The sequence below is a fragment of the Chamaea fasciata genome, unplaced genomic scaffold (assembly GCF_029207755.1).
Source record: "Chamaea fasciata isolate MVZ Bird 193981 ecotype frontalis unplaced genomic scaffold, bChaFas1.0.hap1 SCAF_20, whole genome shotgun sequence".
Classification (NCBI taxonomy): Eukaryota; Metazoa; Chordata; class Aves; order Passeriformes; family Sylviidae; genus Chamaea; species Chamaea fasciata.
In genome coordinates, this window is record NW_027094105.1 from 5,699,439 (window position 1) to 5,726,880 (window position 27,442).

The 27,442-nt window shown below is 47.7% G+C and overlaps 2 protein-coding genes and 1 long non-coding RNA gene across 3 annotated transcripts; 1 reads left to right on the forward strand and 2 right to left on the reverse strand.

Moving 5' to 3' along the window:
- Positions 1–841: 841 nt before the first annotated feature.
- On the reverse strand, positions 842–7,010 carry ZDHHC12 (zinc finger DHHC-type palmitoyltransferase 12). Its single transcript, XM_066200967.1, is given in 7 exon segments — positions 842–2,837; positions 3,323–3,489; positions 4,598–4,684; positions 5,584–5,720; positions 6,162–6,267; positions 6,269–6,377; positions 6,379–7,010. Coding segments are annotated over 7 exon segments (1,191 nt in total). The 5' UTR covers positions 6,654–7,010; the 3' UTR covers positions 842–2,527.
- A 1,348-nt stretch (positions 7,011–8,358) lies between these two features.
- ZER1 (zyg-11 related cell cycle regulator) lies at positions 8,359–27,159 on the reverse strand. The gene is made up of 16 exons (XM_066200963.1): positions 27,041–27,159; positions 22,960–23,223; positions 21,949–22,099; positions 21,230–21,666; positions 20,554–20,730; positions 19,454–19,568; positions 18,821–18,967; positions 18,399–18,572; positions 17,616–17,831; positions 16,923–16,964; positions 16,469–16,588; positions 15,924–16,039; positions 15,622–15,810; positions 14,567–14,664; positions 14,179–14,281; positions 8,359–13,259 (listed from the first exon to the last, which is right to left on the reverse strand). The coding sequence occupies exons 2-16, from the start codon at positions 23,115–23,117 to the stop codon at positions 13,202–13,204; spliced, it is 2,301 nt and encodes a 766-aa protein (XP_066057060.1). The 5' UTR covers positions 23,118–23,223; positions 27,041–27,159; the 3' UTR covers positions 8,359–13,201.
- LOC136299402 (uncharacterized) lies at positions 15,988–17,721 on the forward strand. Its single transcript, XR_010723498.1, has 3 exons — positions 15,988–16,070; positions 16,369–16,688; positions 17,642–17,721. It is a non-coding gene; the product is annotated as an uncharacterized lncRNA (long non-coding RNA).
- Positions 27,160–27,442: the final 283 nt, after the last annotated feature.

Here is a 27,442-nt window from a genome sequence, read left to right on the forward strand (position 1 = left end):
GCTTCAGATCAGGGCTAACCAAAATGCTCAACAGGTAGAACTTTAGTTTTCTCCATGAATGCCAGTAGTAGTATTTTCTTTCTTCCTTCTCACTCAGATTGTCTGTGCACATACTGCGCAGGGTCATCAGCTGTAAGATACTAATGACTGCAGTCAGGTTTTCTCTTCACAGATTTTATCAGTGTGTACATCCTGTATAATTTTTGGGACAACTAAATGATGACAGTCAGTACTGGAAAATCAGTGAGTTTAAGGTGATTTAACTGCCTCATAATCTATCTTGTAATTATACTTGATGATAAGATACATTTTCATGTCTTAAATTCATAATGTTAGCTCATTGGGCAAAAAGGGAAAGGTTAATAGAGATAAGGCGTCTGATGCAAACAAGGACATAAATCATTGCTCTTTCAGTTTGTCTTCACCAGATGGAGACAGGGGTAGGACTAAGGCAGCTGTGCTGTACCTGGAGACAAGGATCTAGGGAATTTTTAAGCCAAGGCAGGTCCCAGTGCTTCAGGATTCAGTGAGGTAAGAGCTCTGTTTGTGCAAACCAGGGATATTTCACACTTAACCTAGATTTTCTATTTTCAGAACCAAGTATAGCTGTTCTGAAAATTCCCGTGTACAAAGATCCTTTCAACCTCACGTTCACCCTGGCAATGCACTGGCCTGTTTAGAGCAGGATACACATTTTCCTCACTCTCGTTTGAGTGGCAGTTGCTGTTGGCCCCTGTGGTGTGTTTTGTGGCTTTAGTTCAAGGCCACTATGCCGTGGATTGTTAGCACAGGTCAAACCTAGAACTTGGGTCCAAAGAGAGAGTCATAGAGAATTTAAAAATGCATATTTAATATTTTATTTTATAATTTATGGTTGAGTAAAAAAAAAGTTAACACCCAGGTGTATTTTAAAGAAATACCAAACAGAGCAAAACTGCTTTGAGCTGTTGTACCTGCTGATAAACTTTCACTTGACTGACACATCAAGAACCAGGAATTGCAATGTGACAGATGATCCACCCTTTAGCAGGTACCACAGCAACACAAGCAAACTGCAGAATCCTTCTGAATGGTGTAGTAGCTTTACAAAAACAATCCTTAGTGTTCTGATATCCCTCTGATAGAACTTCTACCCTGAACAAACCAGACTGTGCACGATTACAAACTCTGGAGCTGGTCCAAAAAAAGAATCTTTTGCTGCATTTAAATTGCTTTTGGACTGTCATGCTGTGTTAGTAACTACACTGTCTTTTCATCAGTGTTCATCAACTTTAAACCCTGAGTGCTTCTGAGTTGGTGTTAATTTCTGAGCCAAGACAATTAAGGCACAAGGTAATATTTAACTAATATTTGTGGTGGTTTTTCTTGTTTTGTTTAACGGAAAAGGGACTTAAATTCACACCGCAGCCTTTTTTGTTTTAAAGCTAAGATCGGTCATCCCAAACTTCCTTTTAGTTCCCCATGGAAATCTGAAGTATGACCTTTTATGTCAACAGAAAACAGGTCTTCTTGCTGCTGTCCTGAAAGCTGTCAGCATCTCTCATCTTGGTTAATCAACCAGGACCTGGCAGTTTTCCTCTTGCATTGAAGTTGTATTATTTTATTAAAATGTCACTAGTGAGTTGAGGTAGTAGTAGTTTTATCAACAGTGTGACTTGAGTTAGGCATGAGGTACCCACCTCTGCTCCTGCTTCTCCCCCAGGCTACAGCAAAGGCCTGAGCACAATGTTATCTGCAGAAATAACTCAGTAGCCAAGGATTACTTTTCTGTCCAAAGAAAAGTAACGGTATCATTCTTCACTGACTTCATTCAAAACAGTGAATTGTTAGCAGCATCATCAACTTAAAAACCTATGAGGAAGCTGCTCAGGACATCACAAAATACAGGTTAATTATCTCATAAGATTAATTGGGTGTCTTACAGCTCTTTCTCATGCACATTACCAGTATTAAGCCTTAAGTCTTTGTGGAAAGCGTTAAGTTGAAGCATGTGGACAAAATAAAATTTGCTTTTGACTCTAAATATTTACTCAAATATTTCTCTTACATGCCTGATGCTACTGCCAAAAGGCACTGCAGTTCTCACAGTCAGAACTTGGCTGAAAAAGGGCCACAGGAATTACACTGATCCTGGCTGGTTTTATCTGTAACTGCTGCAGTTCCCTAGCAGCAAAAGGCGAGGGAGACCTCTGAAAAGTCAACACAAATAGTCACACTAATCTTGCATTTCTTCTGGAGAGATGTGAATGCACTTAACAAAAGGAAATAAATTGAGAGAGATACTTTGCTCAGACTGGAAATCAGCTGTGCTGGCTTTGCCCTTCCCAGAGTGCGATTCTTACCTTTAAGTGCTATTTATATGTAAAAAACAACCCTGACTATCCCTGAAATGTAATTTGCAGATGAACAGGTTGTGGAGCAGGTTGCATAGTCCATGATGTATTAAAGTTCAATTTCAAGGAAACAGAAGCTATTGCATTAGCAAAGCTTTACCCAGCAGCCTGCCAGGTGTGTTGGCACAGTGGGACTAGACAAGCTCACTGTTCTTGTGAAAATAGATGTTCTCCCATGCAGTGAGGTGGCGTGAACAGAAGAACCTCCAGAGATTGAGGATTATCCCTTGGTCAAAGGGGTTCTCCAGCTCGGAGTGTCGCAGGTAGGAGATGCGATGGGATGACATGAACTCCCAGGTCGTGGTGTTGCATGAGATCAGGTACAGCTGGGAAACAAGCAGCAGCAGGACCACAATGGTGAATATGAATATCAGGAGGAAGGACACAAGGAGGAAAATATTGTGCTGCAGCCACTCCCAGGATTGTTCAAAGTAGAGGCCTGACCTTTCAATTCAAACAGAAATAAATCTGCAGTTAAAGAAGCAGAACTAGTTTCATAAACTAAGCAAACCTGATGACACATTTAAGTTTGATTCATAACCAATGAGCTGCTGATAATCCTCGACTACAGAGAGTTAATACACTATGAAGTCCTTAGACACTGCACCACAGGGATTGGAATCTAGGTTTAGAAGATGCTGTTTCCCCTGACAGCTGTGAGACACAGTCACTCTGGGTTAACTCCTCTCCTAAACAGCTGGAACCCTTGTTGGAGTTTCCAGCATTTCAAAGATGGTGTTACAGTGACTGAAGCAAAATGAACAATGAAATCTGAATTATCAGACTCTGCTCAAGATTAGGGCGCTCCAGCATGCAAAAGAGGGTAAGGATCCAAAGCCAGTCCAGCCACTGCTCTGTTCTATGTCAGCCCGAGGAGCACCACAACTTTCAGCAATCTCAGAGGTTCAAATGCCATCTCCCAGCCTTACCAGGCAACATGGCCTCCCCAGAGGAGAACCACAAGCTGCACGCTCAAGTAGACTATGAAGAGGGGATGATTCCTTTCTCCTACACAGTTCTCAAGCCAGGGGCAGTGATGGTCGTAGCGCCGCACGCAGTGCTGGCACAGCTGGCAGTGCTTGGCTCGCATGGGTTGCTGCAAAACACAATCAGAAAAAGAAAAAACCCACTGGCTACAGTTCATGACTGTCCCACTCCTGTTTGGTAGAAGAGAACATCATGCACATCTGTCTTTCTCCACAATATTGTCCCTAAAAAACTCACTTGTGAGACAACAGCACATCAACATTGCTAAGACAAATCAAAGGGACCGTGATTCTCCTGGTCAAGACCCAAGTGGGTGGCATTCACTCCTCCTATCTCCACGTTTTCTTTATTATCTACCTATTATAGGAAGTCCAGCCTGCCAAGGAGGGAGACAAAGCCAATCAGTGTAGTCAGGAAAGCATGAGCCAGAGTATTGAGGTGAAAAACTAGGATCACTATCAAATAGAGTGGCGATACTTTTTGGGGATGCACAGAGAAGTGCTTCCATGTGAGTACAAGACACTGGCACAGAAAAGAGCTCAATTACCAGGCACAGAGAAGGTAGAAGACCTGGCAGAGAAAAGTAGTGCTTCCTAGGATTTGTCCCCTGCAGCACGTAAGTGCTTTGCCAGCTTTTCCTCTTGCAATAAGCTCATTCCTCCTGGTCGATACTCTTCAGGAATTTATGGGAGCTGGGGTAATGCTTAATTTCATTAAACTGATAAGGATCACTCTGAAAACAAGCCTTTCTAGGCTTTAGGCAAACTGTTTTAAGAGCTGATTTCATTGCTGTAAATTCTCCTTCATGCTGTCTTCTACCATTGAGGCCAATGTTTTGTTGTTTGAAGGCCTCTGAAAAAGTTCACAACAATGAGCAGTTCCCACATGTCACACTCAGCTGCCTTTCTGACTATCAAGGTATTTTCAAAATAACTTCTTTGATAGTACTGCAGGGTCTGGCTGACATGGCAGTAAGAATGTGGAATACAAGTTTCTCATGGCAAAAACAGTTTCTTGTTTCTGTAAGCCAGCAGGGGCTTGTTTCAGCCTTGGAAAACTGGCCTGTGTGCCAATGTCCATCACTACTACTTGTGTAGCTACGCAGTCTGCCCAGCCTCTTATGAGCAGCAATTACAGACCACCAAGAGCAGCTGAAGAACAATGTAAGCTTTCAAATCACTCATCTCTTCCTCTTCCAGCATGTTCTGGATGCCCACCTTCACCAGGCAGTAACCACAGCGCCGCAGCTTAATGTCACCTGGAATCTGAGGGATCACCACACCTTGTCCTTTATTTTCACCTTCCTACAAAAAAGAGACAGGGAGGGATTGAGGAGAGTTCTTGGGCTGCTGTCTAGACATGACTGAGCTGTCTTGCTGGATCCTTTGACTTAACAGTTACACAGTGCTTGTTATCTCTATCATTAGGAACAAAATAATTCCTTAGAATTCCTACAGAAGCTGCAGACACTTATGGTACAGCGAGAGAGAACAGGTTACTGTAACCCTCCAAAGAACATTTGCACAAAGGCAGAAATAACTGGACAAGATACACTCTGGTACAAAAACAAGGTTAGACTTCACTTCTAAACACAATAACAATGTCTTTTCAGTATGAGCAGTGCTAATTAGTCATACACAGCCAACACTGACCTTAATGATGGATGACTAAGATTGATAATGCTTTTGTCCTACACAGTCTATAAGGCAGTGAACCTTGAGCAGACTACAAGTTACTGAAACTTTGCATTTCCATTTATTTCACTGTGACTTGTTTGTGGATGTGTTCTCTGAGAGGGCAACAAATCCATAGAGTTCAATAAACAGAGCTGCAGAGAGCACTGTCTGCCAAGCCTGTACTTCAATTCAGGGCTTCTCAGCAGTGGTTATCGTAAAATAGGTCATATATACATTCCACAGGGCACTGCAGCCTCTGCTCTAGGAGAGGACTCGGGCTTAAATGGCAGTTACATACAAGGACAGTGTGATGTGAAAGGCACATTTAAAGCCTGTAAACCCTACTGCTGTTACAAAATACCAGTGTGAGACAGTCTGCCCTCATCTTCAACGCTCTGTGCTTGTCTCCTAAATGCCAGCACAACAGAAACTGTTTCAGATTGTTCTTATCTACCAGAGTGGAAAAAGTAGAAAAGCCTACAGACTTTACAGCTACTCCACTTTGTTCTATTCATGAAGGGATTTACTTTCACTTCCTCTTCAGGTTTAACAAAACCCGGATCCATGAGAGACACCTTGAAGTACAGCAGAACCGAGCATAACACTAGCAAAACGAAGATCAGCGGCCGAAGCAGCTCCCCGCGCTCCTCTTGCTTTTGCAGATCTGAAAGGTACCCCAAGAACACAGAACGGTACTCCTTGTGAAGCGTCCGGGTTTTTTCCCTCTGGCCTCACCAAAGGGGTCACGAATCTATGTAGAGGAAACGGGGAGAGACCAGGCGGAGAGAGGGCGCGCAGCGAGAGAGGAGAGGCTGCGAAAGGGGCTCCCCAGACCCCCTCCTGCCCTCGGGGCACCCCCGGGCCGCGGCCGGGTGCAGACAGCCCGTGTCCCGCAGGGGCCGCACGGCCCGGCCGCCATCCCCGTCCTCCGCCGCCATCCCCGTCCCCCGCCCGCCATCCCCGTGCTCCGCCGCCATCCCCGTGCTCCGCCTGCCATCCCCGTCCCCCCCCGCCATCCCCGTCCTCCGCCGGCCCCCGGGGGCGGAGCGGCCCCGGCCCGGCCCCGGCCACCCCCTCCCCGCGGCCCGGCCGGGCCCCGCCTCACCCGTGCGGTGCAGGAGGAGCCCGAGCAGGAGGGCCGCGCTGAGGGCTGCGTGTGCCGCCCGCACCCAGCGCCCGCCCGGGCCCATGGGCCCCCGGCTCCACCGGCTCCACCGGCTCCACCGGCTCCGGGGCGCCGTCCGCCCGGAAGGCCTCCGGGCAGCGCCCCGAGGCGGGGCCAGGGCAGCCCAGCCCTGCGGGGGAGGCTCCGCTGGGATGCTGGGGCTCCTTCTGCTGTCCCGGGCTCGGCACGCACCGTGAACCGGGGTCTCCTGGATCCTTTTGTCCCCCACGCCGCCACGGCGTTGTTGTGTCCTGCGGGGCCTTTCCTTGAGGAATGTTCTCCCCCAGCCCTTCCCGCGTGTCCTCCCGCCCTCGCCGCGGGCTCAGGAGCGCAGGGCTGGGCAAGCTGTTCAGAAGCTCCGCTCCGCCGGGACGGACACCGCTGGGTGTACAGAGCTGCGGAAGGGTCTGGCAGGGATGGGTCGGGCAGCATGTGCCCTTCAAAGGCTCCTCGAGGTGGTTCCCGAGGTGCTGCCCTGCGTTAGCCCTGCTCTCGCCAACGCGGTTATTCCATGCGTTGGCTTCCGGCCCCCGGGAAGAAGCGCAGAGAGGCTGTGCCTGGCTGGAAGCAGCTACGCGGCCCCATTAAGCAGAGCCTGGAGAATGTTTGACATAACTCGAGGAGGGATTTGATCTGGTTGAGATGTCTGCAGTCAAGAGGCTCCTGGCTGGGTGAGCTCGTGGAACTCCCCCGAGGGCTGCCGAGGGAAGCAGGTATAGACTCTTCTCAGTTGAACAGACACCTAAAAGTAGTTGAATTGCACCTGAGATGCATTTTTGTGTCTTGCTAACAAAAACAAAACCCCACCGAGGTGACTATAGCACGTATATATTTACACTTTGAGTGTCTAGGGGAGATGAATGTCATCACAGATCTGCAAAAGTTCCAAAATCAGTGCTTTCCCTTTAAACTCCGTTCCGTTTTAACATAGGTATACCTTGCTGCTTTTGTTACTTTCTTTCCCAATAAAAATTTGGAAAGAAATATCATATTCTTTATAAATTTACCCTCCAGCACCTGGTAGTGGATTCCTTGGTATTGTTTTCCCACAAATTGATTAGTTTAGTCTCTTCACATGAGTCAGTGGCCACCTGCTGATGCCAGGAAAGCACCTGGTTGTGTAGGTCATTTAAATGGTTTACCTGAGACAGCTGGGTTGAAATGTTAATAAAAGTTGTCGACTAAATTTCCAGCAATCATTCAAACACTTCTGTTGTTTTTGGTGTATTTTTTTTTTTTTTTTTTTTTGTTTTTGTTTTTGTTTTTTAATTCTAGGTAAATGCAAAGCCTATGGCTTTCTTCCCTCAGACACCTCAGGCTGTACTGGTGCTCAGGAAAAGGTAGGTAGTGTCTTCTTCACAAAGAAGTGTAAATTTTAAAGCTTAATGAAAGCAATTTAAGTAGTAGTAGTATTTTCCACTTGAAAGTAGAAATATTTTGATGTTCTAGAATAGTCTGTCCTAAGGAATGTATTCTCACTCTCTTTGTGATTAAAATAATTTGGTGTGTGTTACTCTTTTTATCTTCTCCTTCAGCTTTGAAACCTGTCTTGCAGAGATCAGAGCTTTTCTCTTGTCTCAAGGGTTTCAGCCTCAGTGACTGGTTGAAATTAGGCTCAGTTACAAAAAGTCTCTACTAGTAAGTTTCTGAGTGGAGAATCTTGGTTCCTATGGCATTCCAGCTCATGGAATCCCATATAATCTCAGCAGAATCCCATGCTGCTGGAAGGCTAAGGTATCTCTCTGTACTCTTACAACACAGCATGTTTTCAGAGGCAGTTCTGTTTCACACAAATGCTCTTCCCATCCTGTTTACAGACTCCACAGTGACCACTGAATTCACTGGCACTGAGCCCTTCCAGGACTTAAGAAGAAAGTCAGGCTGGCCTTAAAGCAGATTGGCTTTTCTGAAGTGCTCAGATCCTGCCCCTTACAAAGCCCAGGCTGTGGCCTGTGAGCTGCAGATACATAACAGAGTTCAGAGCAATCTGGACACTCAAATATTGTCCTGATTTTTTTTCTCCTCTCACACAATTTCCTAACAATGCTCTCATCCTCCACGGCTTTCTTCTGTTGACAAAGCAGTATTGTGTCTTTTGGAGTGATGATAGGCAAAGGCACTGAACGGCATCATCAACACGTGGCAGTTCCTTTCATTTTTAATTAAATATATGACAGCCAATGGACCAGTACTGTACCTAAATAAACCACATTGATAGAACAAAGGAAGAAGACACTCTTGAGCGGTAGGTTTAATACACAGCGGGTATCCAACGGATACAACAGAAAAGTTAATTCATTCAGAATTGTAAGGAAGCAACAGTTGTGCATTTTGATTTTTTTGCTCAGTTTCACCAGGTACAAACATTTGAACCAGGCCTCAGCATCAGGCAGGTCCATGGACAGAGTAAATGGAGATGCTTGCTCATTATAACTAAGGGTATTTTCATTGCAAAACAAGGAAATACATATTTAGTTAGCTTAAAATCTTTTTTTAAAACAAGAAAAGAGTTACAGAGGGAATCAGCGACAATTATATTAAATCAAAACAGTCTGCTAAAGCAGAAATGTTTCAGTTCAGCAGAGTATCTCTCTCACTCCTTAAGTGCTCTCTTCTCCTTCAGCCCCCATGTTGCTTTCCATCCATTCCTGATGACTAGTGCCCTCTGTGCTTCATACACATACATGGTTGTCGTGGAGACCAGCTGTTTCCCTACTTTTAATTCTCTTTTTCCAGCACAAGCTGTCCTCTAACACCTGAGCCGTGGCAGACTCCTCCCTAAACAGTCTCATGGAAATGTCTTTTCTATGGATAGTGCCTGACTGCAGTGCCCTCTAGCTCTTGCCCTACTGGTAATTAATTGCCTTCTCCAGGTAATGAGAGGGAATTGACTCACAGCTCCAAGACTTTTTTTCCACTCATCTTTTGCAGAGACCGGAGTGACAGCAGCAGAAGCCCAGCCAAGGTGACAAGCTGGGTAGGATTCAGTGCTGAAGAGAATCATTTCAGTAGGAAGGTGCAGGGAAACAGCAGCCATAGTGCAGATGAATTATCTGCAGTGTTCTGATTGCCACAAATATCAGTGCTAAACTTTCTTGGCTTGGTCTAGATGAGAAAGTCTGGTGCTTCTGGGTGTTAAACATCATCCAAGTAGATGCCAATCCTTATGAGCAATTCCTCCCACAGATCTTGTAAAATGGAAGCACTGGTGGGAAGCTGCTCACCAATTTGCTCTTATCTGCTCCACAGAACATAGACACCTGGCACTGCTGGGTCACTGACAAGGGCTACTGGAGGACAGGGCAGCCTCCAGCCAAGAAGGAAACCACACAGTTCAGGTGGAGGGTTCCTTTGTTGCCACAGTCTCTGCAGGGAGCTACTGAGTTGTGTTCGTGCTCTGCTTGCCAAGCTTTGGAATATTAAAGGAAATGTAGTAGGGAAAACATGAAGAGTCTGAGTGGGCCAACAGCTACTGAGCATAAGGAGACAAGGAGCCCCTCTGCAATATCCTTATATGCTATGAACTTCTCTCCAGCTGGATTTTCATTTGAAAAATAGAACCTCATTCTGGTTTTCTGAGCAGGGTTGGTCACTGGCTGTGTAATTTTGTGTGGAGCTGAGATCTCCTGGCTTGTTCCTTTGATCCAGCAAAGCTGGAAGGCTTGAGAGGCATCCCTGGAGCAGTCAAGCATTTCAGGGTATCCAATTTCGCCTTTTACATTAAACCTTCAGAAAAAATCTGTAACTTTGCCCTCCCTTCCTTTGCAGAACATTGATGTGATGTCTGCAGGCAACTCTCCTGTTCTGTCCTCAGCTTTAGATCTATGGTATCAGTTAAATCCTTGCCACCAAAAATGGTTTTCAGCTCATGCATTATGCCTGTTGTTTCAGTTAGGGAGACTGAGGCCTAAACTCGCTTCAGACTTCCAATTACGGGAATTGTTGGATTGTGCTCTGAGTGTACTTTTCCCTCTTTGCTCCTTACTGAAAGGAAAATGTTATTTTTCAGCTCACAAAATCTTGAAGACACTGAAGCTTGTAGGCAAAGCTCATGTTACTCTGACAGGCGTGTTATTCCTTTTAATATGCTGCCTTAGGCATTTACCTTGCTGGTGGCCATACTCAAAATTTTATGTGAGGCTTTCTGCAACAGCCCAGTTAGAATTTTCTCTTTCCCCTGGGAGTGGTGAGAGATTTCATCAAGCTGAGCTTTTCTGACAGCCTGGCCTGGTTCCATTCATCTCCTTATTGCTGGGAAATTGAAATCTTTTTATCCTGGTTCAGGCTGAGGTACAGCTTGCTGAGGGTCTGTGAGCAGTGAGGACAGAGGTTACCTTTACAGTGTGAAACAGCTTTGATGCAGTGGGGATCTTGTTAGTTTGAAATGCAGCAGGTGAGATTCCAGTAACTGCTCAGCTTGTGGAAGCACTGGTTTGGAAAACCCAAACCTTTGGGGGTCTCAAGGCAGATAAAACCAAGCCATTGGTTGCTCATTAGCTTTGATGTAGTTGTGCCAGAATCTCTGAGTAGAGCCCAACTGCTTGGCTTGGATTGCAGTGAGAGGCTGGGATCTGCTCCAGATGAGATGGGAATTCCTCAGCTCCACTGTCTCCCCAGCGTGGCAGCTGCTTTCTGGGGACAAGGCTTTCTGATACCTCATATCTGTCATGTGTCCCCTTCTGCTCTACTCCCACCTTGCCAACACAGTCAGAATCTAGAGTGCTTTTTGTCAGCTGGTTCAAGGTTTTAGTGACAGGAGCTTTCACTACAAAGGCTTTGGAAAGGAAGCAGATGTGGTGGGTGGCACTGCCATGTGAAACAACTTCCCAAGGACAGCAGCACTAAATGGGGAATCAAAGAACAAAGCCTGACTCCCCTAACAAGGCTGTATTTGCAGCCCCTCTTAGTTTTGCATCTAGAAGGAAGATTAGCAAATGTTACAGAAAACAGATCTTGAAATAAGCTTCCCCATCTCAAAGCTCATAGGGACACAAATTCTTGGCAAACAGGAATAAGAGAAAAATACATTTCAAACGACTGCAAAAAAGTATAATTTGTCAAGTTTTGCAAATCTTATGAAAACAATTTAAAAGTGACACAAAAATATATATAAGTTTGAAAATACTTGAAAGAAAAAAGTACAGTTCTCACAACACCAAAACAAATGACATATGGTTTAAAAGGAAAAAAAAAACCAAAATACATTGAATAACACCGTATTGGCAGTAAAAGTAAACCTCTCCAGGCAGTTGTGTTCTGTCAGTTAAAGTGTCAGTTTTTGGATCAAGGATCCATCTCTAACGTGCTCACAAGGACAACATGAACTCTGATCATTAGCAGAACCTCATAGCAGCGACTCAAATCCGAGAGCAAAGTGTACGAGGGAAGAGAGCAGCAAGTTACTGTGCTCTGAGGCCTGAAACGTCCCAGCCTGCATGGCATAGGCTCATCTTCCTTCTACCAGGCACATCATCTTTTCTGAATCCCTTCTCAGGGAAGATTTGTGAATTGTCAAAGAACTGTGACGAGCAGCGGGCTGTGACACGGACAGCTGTGCTGCTGAGTGCCTGGCTGTGAGGCAAACCTTGGCCTTCAGCTTCTTGAGCCATTACAGGTCTGCAGTGTTACAGGTGAAGACCAGCTCAGTGGGACTCTCCTCTCACCTGTGTCACATGGACTGGAGTAATGCTGCTGATGGGACTGGGGCTGCACTGGTAAGTGCTTCTGGGAGTCAGACAGGAATAGGGCCTTCTGCTTCTGAGAAAAGGGGGAAGATATTGGGGTGGAGCAAAAGGTGCTATTTCCTGGCATGGCCTTTCAGAGGGTGCCTGGAGACTCCCCACCTCCAGTTCCAGCAGTTGTGCTGCAGTGAGCTTCCTGTGAAGGGAGATTATGATGCTACTGAGCACAGCTTGTGATGACACAGCCTGAGGGAGGGCAGTCCCTTCCTAGGACTTGCATGAAGTGGTACAGCTGCTCTGGACTAGGGCCTGGCACAGTACAGTATGCAGAGGGAAATACTCTGTTTGGCTTTGTAGCCCTTCCCTACAAAAGAGAACACAACTAAAAAAGGTGGTGAAGGACTGGAATGAAGATGCGTAGTAGCCCTTTGTGAACAAACCTTGTGCCTTGTTGCACAGGCTCCCTTCAAGAGAGCAGCTCTGTGTAGCCAAGAACATATAACTGGTTCTGCTGATCATCCCTGGCCTTCTGAGGCTGGGTGGGCTGGCAGATCCTACTGTATGGGGACAAAACAGACCTCTTGACTTTACTGGGAATGCCCTACTTCCAAAAGACCCACAGAGAATTAGCAATGATTCCATTAATATGAGTCTTCTATTAAAAAAAAGCCCTTGAGGGAATGAATTAGCTTGAAAGGTCTTCTCTAGTTTCTCCATTTGTAAGTCTCACTAAAACATCAGTTCTTTTGGTCTATCTCTCTGGTATTGTGTCCTCCAACCTCTCTAACCGAATAAATAATTCATCACTGCCTATTGCCCCACTGAGCAGCCAATGCTGATTCAGGACTGGTGTTCTTGAAGACATCACAGGACCTCATGCAGTACAGCAAAAGGGAATTTTCTAAAAAGTGGGAAATAAACAGGTCACACTAGTGATCACACAACTAGGTCTTCAGGGTCATGGTCATTTGAGGCTCTCTGTGTGGTCTAAAATAAAAAGGTTAAAAGATGCATAATGTAACTGTCTTTGTTTTTCGTTTTCTTTTTATACAGAAATCATACACACGGAACTTCAACCTGAAACTTCATAACAAAAAAGTCCACTAAGTTAAGGAAAGCATTTTGTTGTGCAAAAAGTCCCTCCCCCCTCCCCTATTCACCTTCATCTACTGAGGGTCTCACACACACACATAAAGTTTCCTTCCAACGGGCGAGTTGGTAAGAAAGAGTCCTCCCTATGTACAGTGAGTTAGAGAGAAGCTGGATACAGTGCTGGCAAGAGGCATTGGGTGATTGCCTCTATCTGGAAGTGTCCATGTTCTCCTCCTTAAAGTTACTGCAGTGCTCTATAACTTTCCTATGGATAAAACAAGGACAAGGAGAGAGGGTTTAGTTTAAAGCTTATTGTACCTCAGCTGTGGGACAGTAAGGTAAGAACTGTCCCAGAGTTGATTTCTGTGTAACTGTGTCCTGTTTGTATCTGAGACACAAACTGTGTCAAAACCAGTACACTCCACAAAAGCAGCTTCCACCTTGGAATGTCAAGTTATGGTGGTGCATATCCAGATCCAGTTGTGACCATTCATTCATTACCCCATATCCAAAACCTCAGATGCCTTTAAATGCCACCAGGAAATACATGAATACAAATGTTTGTCCTTCACTGTGCTGTCACCTGTCCCATCCCACACACTGTGTGTAACTGTGACTGTCTTCTGCAGGCTCCAGTCCCCTCCAGCATTTAGCAACCCTTCAGCTGTGGGAATACCCGCTGCCCACTCACCAGGTATGTATTCCCAGATCTCTACCTCTCTCTTCTACTCATCCTGCAGGTATGAAATTACAGCTCTCACTTTGCCAATGATCAGAAACTGCAGCTGCCTTCTGCCTTCTGAAAAATGCTCTCATTTTAACTGTGCAGTTGGCGGGTCAGTGACAGGCCAGTATGATTCTGAAGACAGGTTGCCTACCCAAGTACAGAGAAAAGTGATACCTGGAGACTACTGGCCTAAGAACTGCAATTAGCCATGTGGCTCCCTTGTGCAACAAGCCAATCTACAACCCAGTTGTTTGGCAATGGTCTGTGTACTGCCCACCTATAAACACCTGTAGTCTTCTGTTTTCATCCTCTTTATCCTCTGCTTCTCCTGTGTTCCATTTATACCTCTCATACACATCACTACAGGCATTGCTTTGGTAGCCTCACTTTATGTGGAACAATTAAAAACTAAACTGTGGCTAAACTGAGAGTTTGTGATGGTGCACTGGTGTCCTACCGGGCCATTTCCTTGGTCTCTTGTCGTGCTGAGGCCATTTTAATCATGTCCTTCAGGAGAGGAATCCCACCTTCTTTGATCAGCAGTGGGCAGTACTTGTCAGCTGCAGAGAAAAGAATAAATCAGGTCCTTGTGAACCCTCTCAACAGTGGTACAAAGGGTGGCAGGAGGGGAAGGAGAAGGATCAAAACAGTAAAGGAATTTCCTACGCACCAAGTTTAATTAGTTAGCTTTATTTGGCTGTGCTGCCTGGACATTCCTGCATCATTCAAAGAAGGTCTTCTCTACCTATATAGTTTATCTCAGAAGACTTTTTCTGCTGACAGCCTCAGGGCCACCCCCTCAACTTCTACAGTGCAGGGAATATGATTTCAAAAAGAGAACTTACGGTAGACAGAGACCAGGTTATAGAGTGCCCAGGTGGCCCAGTGCTGGCTGACTGGGGAGATCCCTTGTGGAAGAAGTCGGAGGATTGGTTCAAATGACCTGCACAGAAATATTACAGAAGTTGTTAAAAATCCAAGAGCTACTTCTTTCAGCACCTTTGCCACTCACAGCAAACTCTGCTCATAGATACCACAGCAGTAAATCCATTGGCATGTCAAAGATTCTGGCACCAAGGCTAAGTCAGTGTCCCAGGGCAGTGGTGGCACGATTACAGGCCCCACCACTTCAGCACAAACACACTGCCCAGAGAAATAGCTGCAACGAAGGCAACTGAGCCCAGGAACTGATTTCCATCCTCCACTAGGCATTTCCTCACAAGAGCTGAAATCCAGCAGCACTGATCAGATTGAGGAGGGACAAAGCCAAACGGTATCCAGGCAAAGCTGTCTGCACATGTGCAAGGGTTTCTGCTGTTTCTTCTGACAACAATACTATACTGTCTACACTGTAAACTGGCACTGGAATGCCAGTTCTGGATCCCTGCCAAGCACTATAAGGGAATTATGAGTACCTGATACCCTCTTGCAGGAAGGGGTTTAGAGGATTCCAGAAGTTGTATTAACCTTGGAAGGGATTTCTGGTAACTCTGTCTAAATATGCCCCAGAGAAGAGTGAAAGCATGTGACTCTGGCAAGCAAACAGACTTAAAAGAACAGACTGCAAAGGACAGCAGTATCAGAGGAAAATGCTTAGGCAGTCCCAGACAAACCATGGTTTTCCTGAACTACTCAATTTCAGCAGAAACACGCAGGAGAAATTCTGCTGCAAAACTTCTCCCATAAGGTGTCAGGTAAGGTGTCTAATTTCAGCATCTTATGTAACAAGTTTCAAAGATGTAAAACCCTCACTAAAGAATACGTCCCTGAGGATGTTTCTCCTTCACTCTGAACAGAGCCTCCATGCTAGGCTCACTCTCTTCCTTTCTCTCCGTTGATGTTTCCTTCCTGTGACAATCCTGGCTCCTGTGTGAGTGAGCCAATCTTTTCCATGCCTCACCTATAATTGATATTTCTCCTGGAGTTGATATCCCAGCTCTGGATGGCTGCCCACATCCTCTTGACAACTTCTTCTCTGTGAGGCTCATAGATCCCCCAGGCCTCTGGACCATCAAACATGATATGGGAGAGCACTCCACAGGCATTATATGACACCTCAATCCCATCAGCTTTGCTCTCCAGCAGGTTGCTGCCAAGAGAGAAGAGATCACTTAGAGCTGCTGATGCAGTAAAGATTCACAAGTCTCCAGGTGGTTCAGGAGAAGAGATCAGAGTCCAGCTGGTTGCCAGCCAGGCACTCACCTGAACACACTGATGAACTGGGAGGTCATGAGCTGAGGGCGGAGCTCTTTCACTTCTGCCACATTGCCCAGGAGGCCCAGCATGTTGCGGTGCAGCTCCTGTTTCTCTGGGAACTCCTGAGCAGGCAAGGAACAGGATTATACACAGGTAGGACTCTGGTGATGCTGAGAACCAGCAACCCTGGGAAAAGGCTGTACAGCACATCCAGAAAGCTCAGTATTTTTGGGTGGTCAGCAATGGCTCCTTGGCAGGTGCCAAAGGTATGTGTGAAAAGGGAGGATCAAATCCAGGCCTGTTCACTGCTGCTCTGCTTGAGGGGTCTGAGCAGAGACTGGCAAAGGGGAAGATGAGTTCACTGTAAGTTTCTCTGTTCTACTGGCTGGGTGGAATGATGTGAGAAAGAAGAACTTACGCAAGCTTTTACTTTCCTCTTTGTGAAACGTAGGAAGTAATGCTTGGAGAGGAGCAGAGCCAGGGATCCTGCCCAGGCACCTGCATCTCCAGTGCTCCTGTCAGCAACTCTCCAGAGACAATCAGACACTTACTTTCAAGCACTCCAAGAACAGTTTCATGCCACTGTAGTTAAGGAACATCTCGCAGTTATCTGGGGTCTCATCAGTGATGTTCCAGAGGGCACTCCAGGAGAACTCCATCACCTGATCACACTACAGGGAAAGGGACAGAATCAGAGCTTTGCTAATGCAAGAGCCTGGTGCAAACCAATCACCTATTTCCTCTCTGGCATCACCCTAGGTGACTTCAGAGGTAAGAAAACCTTGTTGTTCACTTTCAACTCGTCAGTAAGTGGGTTTGTTTAATATTTTTGCCTCTCTGTCACATTCCCCTGCCCTTACACTGGGACACGAAATTCTGCAGTGTCAGCTGAGATGTCTTGTGTTTGTTAGAGAAGCTGAGCTGGCACTCTGGGCTGATCTCCATGCCTAAGTCAGACTGAAGAGAAGATATTCTATGTATCTGTTTTTCCTGGGAAACACTCACCGTTTTATCAGCCAGCTTCTTCTGAATCAACTTCAGCATTGTCTGTGGGCAAAGAAAGGGGAAGAGTGAGAAACAGCTCAAAAATCATGGAGCTAAAACTTTACCAGCCCTGCAGTATCACAGCAGTTACGGCCAATTTTGACCTTTTGCAGAGAACCTACTTTATATATCTTTCTCTAAACCACTGGGATTGGGTCATGTTCCAAGTTGCAAGTATTCACAAAGCTGAACTATGCCACAGTCCCAGAGCTGTTGAGTTTGCAGTTGAGTCAGTTTTGAGCTGTATGACAAAGTCTGGGATGTGGCATAACTGTGCCAAAGCAACAGCCTTTGCACTTCTTGGAAAAGGTGGGGGATATGGGTTGAGCTGGGAAATTAATGCAAACTTGGGGAGAAGTAGAGGGAGACGGTCACAAGGTGGTACCAGATCTGGAAATAACCCGATGTGGTGAGGTCAGGTGTTAGATGACAGTGCCTTCCTGCACTCACACCAGCCTGTCTCTGAGATCATGACTTCCAGTGTTAGTTAGCAAGTAAAGGGGTAGGTTCCAGGAGAGGTCAGCATTGCTGGGCACTGGTTCCCTCCGCGATACTGCGAGGTTGGATCGTGGCTGGAGGCACTTGACGGACAGCTGCAGGGGAATTGTCCTAGCCTGGGTTATGGAGAAGGAGACACCTTGGGACCATACCAACCATGACAAACCCCATCTTGCCCACAGCTTCTTTGTGGTCGTTGTCCACCTGGCAGACCAGGGCATTGCAGAGGTGCACAGCGATGCGCTGGATGGACTCGTCCTGCCGGCTCTGGTTGAGGATGTTCAGCAGCAGCTCGTTCACTCGGCGGTACTGGAACTCCAGCTCCTCGGGAATGCTGAAGTTACACAGTGTCAGGCAGCAGTTCCGCTGTACCTGGGTCAAAGGAAGCAAACCCTGGGCCAAGAGGCTACAAAAGCACAGACCCCACCAACTCGTGTTTTCTTGCTGCTTGGTACTGAAACCATCTTCTTGCCTGACCACAGCTACTGAGATTTCTGTTACCCTCTGACCTAGTGCTGTGCTCTAGCCATGCTCCATGACTGTCACTCCAGTCTCACAAGGCCACCCAAATATCCAGGGCCCATTGCTTCCCAAGCCAGTTCCTCACTGCCTGTGGGCTCTCTATACAGCTGACTTCCAGTACACAGACTTGAGATGTTTCTTTCTGTTGACTCGACATCCCCTTTACCCACAACCATTACCCCACAGTTAGAGCTGGATATCCATGTGTCACATACACCCTCTGACCACTGTTCATGGATAAAAAAGGAGCACCCTGCCTGTAATCCCCATTACTGAGTGGAGACCAGGAGCAGACCTGGGCAGTAACTTCTCAGCCTTAACTCCCTGCAAGCAGTGGAAACCCAAATGCTGACACCAGGCTAAAGAACTGATACAGGGAAAGAGGATTGTGGGAACCAAAGGTGCCTGGGCTCTTACTGTGACCTCCTGGTAGGACTCCATGCCGTTGAGCACCACCTGGATGACCTGGCGCCGCAGTTTGACGCTCTGCTCCATGCGGTATTCGGAGTTGGTCAAGTAGAAGAGTGCAGCACTGCCTGTCACCTGGATGTTTTTGTCATCCTTGTGGCACTTGAGGGCTGTGATCACCAGCTGCAGAGAAGCAACACAGAGCTTCAGTGCCATGGACTTGCTGCTAATTCTTGGAGTGGCTGTTGGAAGCCCACATGGAACGTGTGGCCCAGGCATTGCAGGAATGTGCTTAGGAAATGAAGGTACCCAGTTCTACTGCGCTACTGGAACGTTCTTTGGAATGGCCTGATACAGTGTCCCAGGGTGGAAAAAAAGAGTGGGAGTGCAAAATTCCCCTTGTCAGGGTTCAGGGTGAGGCCAAGGCTTACCTGGAGGGCTCTCAGCAGCTGGCTGCAGCGCTCGATGCGGGCAATGTCAAAAAGCAGGTTGATGGCCCGGGAAGTGATTTCCGGCCGGTGCTCGGTGTAAGCCTCGATAGCATTCAGGACTTGCTCCTCATTCTTGTCTCCACTCACCTGGCAGAGCAGAGTCAGGGAAGAAATTATGAAGGAGGAAATCCAACATGAGAAGGAAACTCTGAAAGGTCAAAGGGTATGACTTTCCTCTGCCCTGAGAATAGATTCAGCCCAGAATGAGACAGGTTGAGTTACTTTTCAGCCCAGAGGGATAAGAAAGGGCACCTTTGGGGCAGGAGGATGCTATTCAAAAGTAGGACTCCTAGTGTCTTAAATCCTTTTCTGTAGTCACAGACATCCTTCAGGCAGGATGATTTCTCCATGCTTTTCTCCAAGGGGCGTGTTTTTCAACCATTATAAAAACTATCTGGGGTACAGATCTTGCTTTCTGGCAGTTTTCTTGCATTACAAAGTAGTTATTGAAAGGTCAGTGCTCTGTTGTCACACCCAAGACCCAAAGAACTCCACTCTACTGGCAGCCAGTGTTCTCATGTTCTTTCAACTTCTAACAAGTTTCTACTGCCAGTATTCCTGCAGCCTCCTTACCTTGTAGGCTGGAATATGGGTCAGGCGGCAGAGGGATGTTTCAAAAAGGCCCAAGAACTGCAGTGGTCGTTTTAGACCCCGGAAGGGAGCAATGCTGCTCTTCGCTGGCTCAATGCTGGGGTGAAAAAACAAGAATGCTCATGTTGGTACCATGTTTCTTCAGGTGTCTCCTGCCACAGAGATGGCTGTCAGCCCTTAATCTACTCTGAATTCATACCCAGAGTGGTAAAAGCTAACCAGCAGTAAGAATTACTGCAGACAGGATGCAGCTTTCCCAGGTAAAATTTGTCCTGAGAAAATTTGTTGGGCTGAAAATTTCCTCTTAAAGGGCTGTGGATTTCACTCATCCAATGTATTTGCAATGTGATAGACATGCTATGTCTGCTTCTGTGAGCATGCAGGAACACTGTTTTTGCTGCCATGTTCCTTATTGACCAAGAGCCAGTGCATTTTCACCAGCTCTAGTGAAAAGGAGTCAGTACTGTCTCACTTTGCTTCTGTTCAGCAAGTGCTTAGCAAGAGGGCAGGGCTCTTGGCTGATGTAGAAAACTAGACCTCTAGGTATGCCTCTGCTCAGGGGCACCAGGATTTCAAGGCTTGATCTGCCCAGTATCCAGGTCAAATGTGAAAACAGGCCTTTAGATTCCAAGCTCCTAAAACACTCAGCCCTCCGATGAATGCTGATGTATTGACTCAGTGTATAAATGTTCTGTCAGAAGAACCTGGATTTCCCCAAGGGTAAGAGTATTTTGTGTAGGAAATGTGTAAAGGGCTTTGGAGTCCTTTCAGAAAAAAATCCTGCAGGAGATCCCTGGGAGAATGTGTGTGGAAAAGAACTGAAATACTTCAGATATGCATGGCAGGCAGATGGGATGAATTCTTTATTACTCTTGCAAGTCCTTACATGTGTTGCATACAGCAATCACAGCTGATTCTCACACCAGTCTCTACTGTCAGGGGAACCTGGCAAGAGTTGTATCCTGCTTTTTAGTACTGATTAGACCTACAGAATTTGGGAACTCAGAAGAGGGAACTGCTCTTAATTCATCTTTGACTGATCTATCCATCCAAGTACACCTCAGGAATTGCTGTTTCCTTACCTTGTCTGGCCCATCTTCTCCTCCATGCTGGGGATAGTGCAGTTCTCCAGCATGGTGTGCCCTGAGATGTCGAGCGAAGTGAGGTTCACCAGGTTTTCCACAAACAAGTTTAGAACCCGCCGGGTCAGCTTGAACTTGTAATAACTGGACAGATGGTCTCGGGAGATATCCAGGTGCCTGCAAGTGATAGAAGGCATCTCATAGCCTTGAAAGCATTAGCTGGGGCTTCTGCCTCCCTACCAGAGCCAAGTGTGATTATTATTTATCATTATTTCCTTCCCAAGATACAGGAATGTGGTTCTGTAGGCTCTGGCAGCAGCAGCTGGCCCTGTGTCTAACCAAAGCACACAGGTATCTGGTAGAGGGCTACCTAGAATGGACCACAGTGTATTATCTAACCACACATCACAAAGGAAATTGCTCCAGGCTCAGAAACTACTTTTTCCAAACTCCATCACAGCAGCCACCTGAGCATTTCTACCCGGAGATTAAGACACACCAGAGGATCTGTGCATCCCCAGAAACGTATCTTGCCTCCTCCCACAAATTAAGTTACACAAAAAGCTGAACCCAGCAGTGGGTACCTCTGATAGCAGGCAAGAAAACCATTCCTGAAAGAATGGTTTTCTCCCTATCAACTGGAGAAGGACAAAGAAGGAAGAACAGATCTGCTGACCTGAGCTTGCGAAGCTGTGCGATCACTTGGATGTGCTCCTCTGAAAGGTCCATGTTGTAAAGCACTAAGGAAACCAGAGTGTCCTTCCACTGGGTCAGGAATCCCACATCATTCAGCTGGATCCCAGAAAGGTCGAGAGCAGCAAGGGAGGCCAGGGGCCGCAGCAGTGTCTCCACGTTTACCCCCTCGATCAGGCGGCCCAGGTTCAGGATGCGCAGGCGGCTGAAGCCTTCAAAAGTGAAGTCCTTGACCAAGACCTGGCGAGTGGGGTTCACCAGGCAGTCGTCCTCACAGCCCCCGGGGTTCTCCTCCTCGTAGAAGATATTGCAGCAGCCAAAGAGGCTCAGGGAGATCAGTGTGTGGCTGAAGCTCACCAAGGTTTGGAGGCTCTTGGCTGTCAGCTTCTCACAGTTAGTCAGGTAGAGCTCAATAAGATCCTGAAAAAAGGGAAATCGAGGTTAGAGATATTTCACAGGTGAAGTGCCCACCCTGTTTGCCCCACACCTCCCACTGGGACAGCCTGAAACCATGTATCACCCAACTTGAGCAGTGTCCTATGGCATTCCCAACAGTAGCTTTGGGAGCTGAGAAGGGAGAAGCTGAGGTTAGTCCAAAGAAAGCCTGGACAGCAAAGGATGGAGCCTCAGGAACCTCTGGATGTCTGGGATTCTAGCTGGTGCCCACGCTATGTGATGTGGCAGCTGTCAGTGCAACCCCACCTGTTTCCTGATGGCCTCCAGGTCCTGGTCCTGCACAATGTGCTCCCGCAGGTGGATCCGAGCTAGCCTGGTGCTCCGTGGGTCTGAGAAGAGCGTGAAGAAGCTTTCATGGGGTTCAAAGATGCTGTCTGTCTTCACCAGCTCCACGTACCTGTGTGGGGCAATGGCGTTAGCACAGCACAGGCTCAGCCACAGCTCTGACACCCGCACTGGTGACAAGGAAGTGTGACAGAGTTGTGAGCACACACCAAGCTGTTCCCCCCACCCCCCCATATCGCCCAGATCAGCCTTTTGGGCAAAGGAGCTCACCCACCTCTCCTGGCACAGAACCAACCATCCCTAGGAATATCTTGGGCAAAGATTTGTGCAAAACTCTGTGTGTGTGAGCAAACTGGATTCTGGCAAGCACAGACTCAAGGAACTTTTTCCCTACTTGTTTAAACTTAGTAATTTGATGATTTATTTTTTTTTTTCATTTTTCAGAAAATTAGCTGGCCAGAATTCTCTGCTAGACTTTGTGGGCACAAGTTCAGCCAAGGGAGACTGCGACAGCCAAACTACATAAATCACTGGAAACAGGTTGCTTTATAAAACTATGGGAGCAGCAGCCGTAAAATTTAACATCTGTTAGCACTTTGCGCTGTTATTTTTCTGCTTGGACAGAGTGTTGTAATGCTTCAGTGACAGGATATGGGAAGGCTTCCTTGTTGCTCACTGACATTCTAGGAAGAAGCAGTGAGTTTCACTCCGGGTTTACTCTTTTCATTTCCCTTTTCACAGCATCTCACTGAGCTTGGACTAACTTGGAAAGGGTGATTACCACAGAAATTAGAATGACAGCAGTACAAAAGGCAACACTTCCTTCTGAAGTTCAGGCAAACCCTTATTTGCCAACACAATCAACTGAAAAAAACACAGCCCTATGAATTCTTTCCCATAATGCTTTTTGGAGAGCTATACTCCCCCTTCTCTGAGCTCCCAGCCCCTTCCCAAACCAGGCGTGAAACGTACTCGTTGACGAGTTTGTCACAGATCTCGCTTGGCAGGAAGATGTCGGGATGGAGGCGGAGCGTCTCGTTGTCCAGGAGGTAGCAGAGGGTCCCCTCCAGGTTGCGAAGGCAGTAATCGGTGCACAAGGTCATCAGCGACTCAGGACTGTCAGATGCCATCTTGAGGGAAATTATGGGTAGGGGAAGAGCAGAAGGAAGCTTTTGATGCAGGAGATCCTTCCCTCAAATGAAGTTCTGGGATGAATTTATGGGGCCATCAGGAGAGCTGTAAGCAGAGACAAAGATGCATTGAGAAAGGCACAACTGCGAGTGTCCCACAAAGCTGTCACACCAGCAGGATGCTTGTTGTATTTACAGCCCAACACTTGCTGACCTCAAAAGGACCCACAGCAGTTTGGCCTCTCTGGCAGTGTGCCTTTAATTCCATGGTATTTCCACTCCAAGGGGATACTGTGGGAATGAGTTAGTGTGATGTGCTTGGAAATGAGGCTACACAGCAAAATGTTTCCTCATTGCAGAGTTATCTGGCTGACAAAGGCCCTCAGAAGGGGAAGTGGTAGGAGCCACGTTGCTTGGTTTCCTTCAGAGTGGGTTGGATAAACCAGCAGAACATTTACTGTCAGCATAATCCTTTGTAGAGCACTGGTGGGATCTGTGGCCCCGTATCTCCTGCCTGTCATACTCTTTGCCAACATTCCAAGTCAAGTTTCATTTTCAAGCTTGGTGTTTCTCTGTAGTGCCAAGCCAGAAGCTTCATGGAAGTCCTTGAACTAGAGTGTGAAGTGGATCAGAAGCCAGAGGGAAACACACAGACTGGTCTGGGATCCCTTTGAGTGCAGTGTAAAGGCGAGGATTGTGATTGTGCTGGACACCTCTACATCCAGCTCACCCTCACCATCCCAAATCTGCCACAAAGAGGGACTAAACTGGAAAAAGGCAAGGTGCTTTTGCCCTTCATTTTTGGAACAGGATAAAGGATGGGTGAGGCAGACAACTAGGGGAAACTATCCCTGTCTGTTTTCTGATTTGAAACTGCTTGACTCTTCTGGTGTAAAAACTTGCTCGCTGGGACCTTGAGAGGCTTATCAGAAAAGTTAGCTTGAAGAACAACAGTGACATTTCACTTTCAAGGGGTCAAATCACATTATAAGCAAACCTAAACTTTTCTAAATATTTCCACAGACACAAAAAATTGTGTTGAATTTTTTTTTTAATATAAAACCTATGTCTTATCAATAATGTCCCTGCTGGTCCTGAGAACACTGATGCGGTGGAGGTAGTTGTTATTCTCTGCACCACAACTGAGCAGCCATTGCTGGAGAAGTTGTTGCAAAATGTCCTTAACCATATTCCGTTCCTGATCTTTATCCTGCAGCTGCAAATAGCAGGACACTTGTGTGTCACCAGCTCTCTGCTTCTCTAAAGCCTCTGCTGCTCTCCCATTCCTTCATTCCTTTGGTATCAGTACAAGACAAAAGATTTTAACTCCCATTCCTCAGCTTAATCACTCAAATCACTTTAAAAGGTAAAATCCCCCAAAACCTCAGGAATCATAAAAATGATACTTTAAACTCTCTCCAGTCATGGTGTTAAAGGTGAAACTTGCTCTTTTGGTCACTGAGTGCTGAGCTGGGAGTCCCAAGAACATAAAACTGTGACTTCTCAATAATGCCACAACAGCTCCACTGAGGTGCATGTGGTCCAATCAATGAAAATGGAGGGGGTTTAACTTTGAAAAAGGAGGAGCTCCACAATCCACCGTTCTCACCTTTGGAGTTAACTAAAGTGAGAAACCGAGGCTGAAATGGGCTACTGAATGCGGAGTATTGTCTCCCTGGCTGGGAGGTCCCGGCAAAGGGAATGCAGGTGGGAGGAAGCTGTCCTGTGTCTGCTTTGGAGATGAATTGGCCTCACCTCAGAACAAGTCCCTCTCGCAGATTTTGCCTGAAGCTTGCTGGAGAGAATCTTTCCAGAAAGGCAAGATCAACGGGAAGATCTGAACCAGCTGGGAAGCGTGTTGTGCTGTCCCTACCAGTTCCCCTGTGCCATCAGACAGGAGGTCCCTGCGGCCAGTGTTCTTCCACTGTTTACTACCGACGGCCAGAGAGCTCAGAAACAAATTCCCATTGACAATCTATTGTCACGTGCAGCTGGAAACAGCCAGTGCTTGGGACTTGTCCAAGCAGCTCAGAGCACCAGAGGGCAAGGACTGCCTTCCTGTGGCTCTGACAAGCCTCTGTTCCCTCTCTGCTGAGACCAGCACAATGCAGCCGGTTGAGCTCAGCCCTGAAGAAATCAGCTGCCCTTTAACTTCTGAGCTCCCCGTGATCCACCAACACGATCCCATGCACAAGTTTAATATCAAGAATGGTTCAACTGTCCCAGTGAACTAAGACCAAAGACAAGCTTTCATCCTCCTGATTTATTACAGATATCTGAGATATCTGAGCAGCTGCTGTGACCTTTTGTCCAGAACACAACACAACACAAGCTGGCCTCTCCCTCCTTAGACTGAAGGCATGACACCTCAGCAGCAGAGAGGGAAGTAAGAGTGTCAATGGCTGCCCTGATCAATACTGTCTCTAGTTATAACCTCGATGAGTGACAAGAAGAAAAGAATGGAGGGGCTGAAAAATCATTAACATTTGTCTAATTGTTCTCCTCAGGAAGCTTCACACAGGATGAAGCTGCCTAGTGACTGCCACCAGTGCTTTTCCAGCAATGAGCTGCCTGGTGCCATGTGGGTTTTGGAAAAGTTAAAGACAGATGCATGAAAGATGCTGAAAATTCAAGAGCAAGAACTGAAAAGTGACCAGAACTTCAGCTGCCAGTATTTTTTCCAATTTATTTCTCTGGTGGATTTGCATCCATCTTAGTGCACCAAGGAATTGAGTTCCTCAGAACCTTGGGAGCAGGCACACAAAAGCCATGGGCACGCAGCCCTCTCTGTTCAGTCACAGCACTCTCCTGCCATCCATGGACCCAAAACCAGGGTCTGCTGGTACAGGCAGCTCTACCTACTCCATCCCCAGCATCCAGGACCCACCAGCCTCTTTGCAAGTATTGCTTATTTCCAGGCTGCATCTGCATTGTTACAGCATTCCAGGCTGCACCGGCACGTGAGGCTCAGGACCTCTCCTGGGGCTGCCAGTACCAATATCCTCTCCCTTGGACTTCATCTCTCCCAGCCTCCCTCCAGGCAGTGCCCGGAGCCAAGCCTGACTCACCGTGGCTCCACGCCAACCACACAACATTTACGCTGTTGCTACAAAAATGACTGGCAAAGCTGACTGTTCCAGCATCAGGGACTCGTCCAAGGAGAGGGCAAACAGTGTGCACTGACATGAGCTGATTACAGCGACTTCAGAATTACAAATGTAACGCAAATGCAGAGTTTGGCACAGGTTATGCTCTGAAAGGAAACTGCACTGTCACTTAAGCTGGCATCCTGCAGCTGCAAATCACTGTGATTTTATTAATTGATGGGTCATCGCTGCCTTTGTGGGGAAACACCATCCCTTCTTACAGTAGGGAAAGTGAAGTAGGAGGAGATCGATCTATATCCTCTGTCCCAGCAAAGCCTGCAACTCCCGAACTTGTCAGCCAGCCAGCCTGACATAGTAAATAAAACAGCTCGCACCCGCCGGGAAATGTGTTGATCTTTGTACCTGGCTGCAGTGAAGATGCTCCTTCAGCTCACTGAATTACATCACGGATTTTCGTCCCATAAGTCGCCTGCCCAAGAAGCCTACCTGCAGCCACGGCTCTCTGGGCGCTGGGGCTCCACCAGCCCCTGATGGTCTCTACCAACCCCGCGGGCAGCGCTGGCCCCGAAGCCGAGCCCTCCCTCGTCCCGCAGGCACCCAGAGGTCACCTCGCCGGGCAGCGCCGGAGCTGCGGCCGCCAGAGCTGCGGAGCCCTGCCCGGCGGCGCCCGGCTGCTGCCGGCAGCCCCGGGGAGGGGATGGGGACTGTGCCGGGGGCACCGTCCGGTACTGCCGGGGCCGGCGGTTCCTCCCCCCGCCCAGGCGGGCAGGCCCGGTGCCCCCGGGTCGGGCTGGGGAAGGAGGCACCGGTACTCACCTGGCGCCATGGGGGACTGGTCCCGGCTGGTCCCGGCTCCCCGGGGCGGGCCGGGGTCCGCGTCCTGCTCGGGCCCGCTCCCCCCGCCGCAGCCTCCGCTGTCAACAAACCCGCCGTCACTTCCTTCGCCCCCGCCGGAAGCGCCACCGAGTCCTTCCCCGGAAACGCCGGCCCGGCCGGAACGCTCGGTCAGCGGGGACCAGCGGGGACGGAGACGTTATGTGACGTCACAAGGCCGTGACGCCACGCGGCGGAGGCACTGACGTCACTGCGCGGGGCAGAGCTTTGCCGCGGCGTGCCGGCAGGGCCTCCCCGCGGTGGGTGGGCGCAGCCCGGCCTGTCCCTCGTTCAGGGGCTGCGGCTGCCAGACCGCAGAGCCAGGGTCCCCCCGCGCCCCCTCAC

What these genes read in the sequence shown, in the direction of transcription:
- ZER1 (XM_066200963.1), bottom strand. Translation starts at nt 23,117, where the DNA reads ATGGCATCTGACAGTCCTGAGTCGCTGATGACCTTGTGCACCGATTAC. An exon ending in AGGAGAAATATCAATTATAG is followed by an intron (nt 14,665 to 15,621) that starts GTGAGGCATGGA and finishes ATTTCTGTGCAG; the next exon opens with GTCATTTGAACCAATCCTCC. An exon ending in TAACCTGGTCTCTGTCTACC is followed by an intron (nt 14,282 to 14,566) that starts GTAAGTTCTCTT and finishes TTTTCTCTGCAG; the next exon opens with CTGACAAGTACTGCCCACTG.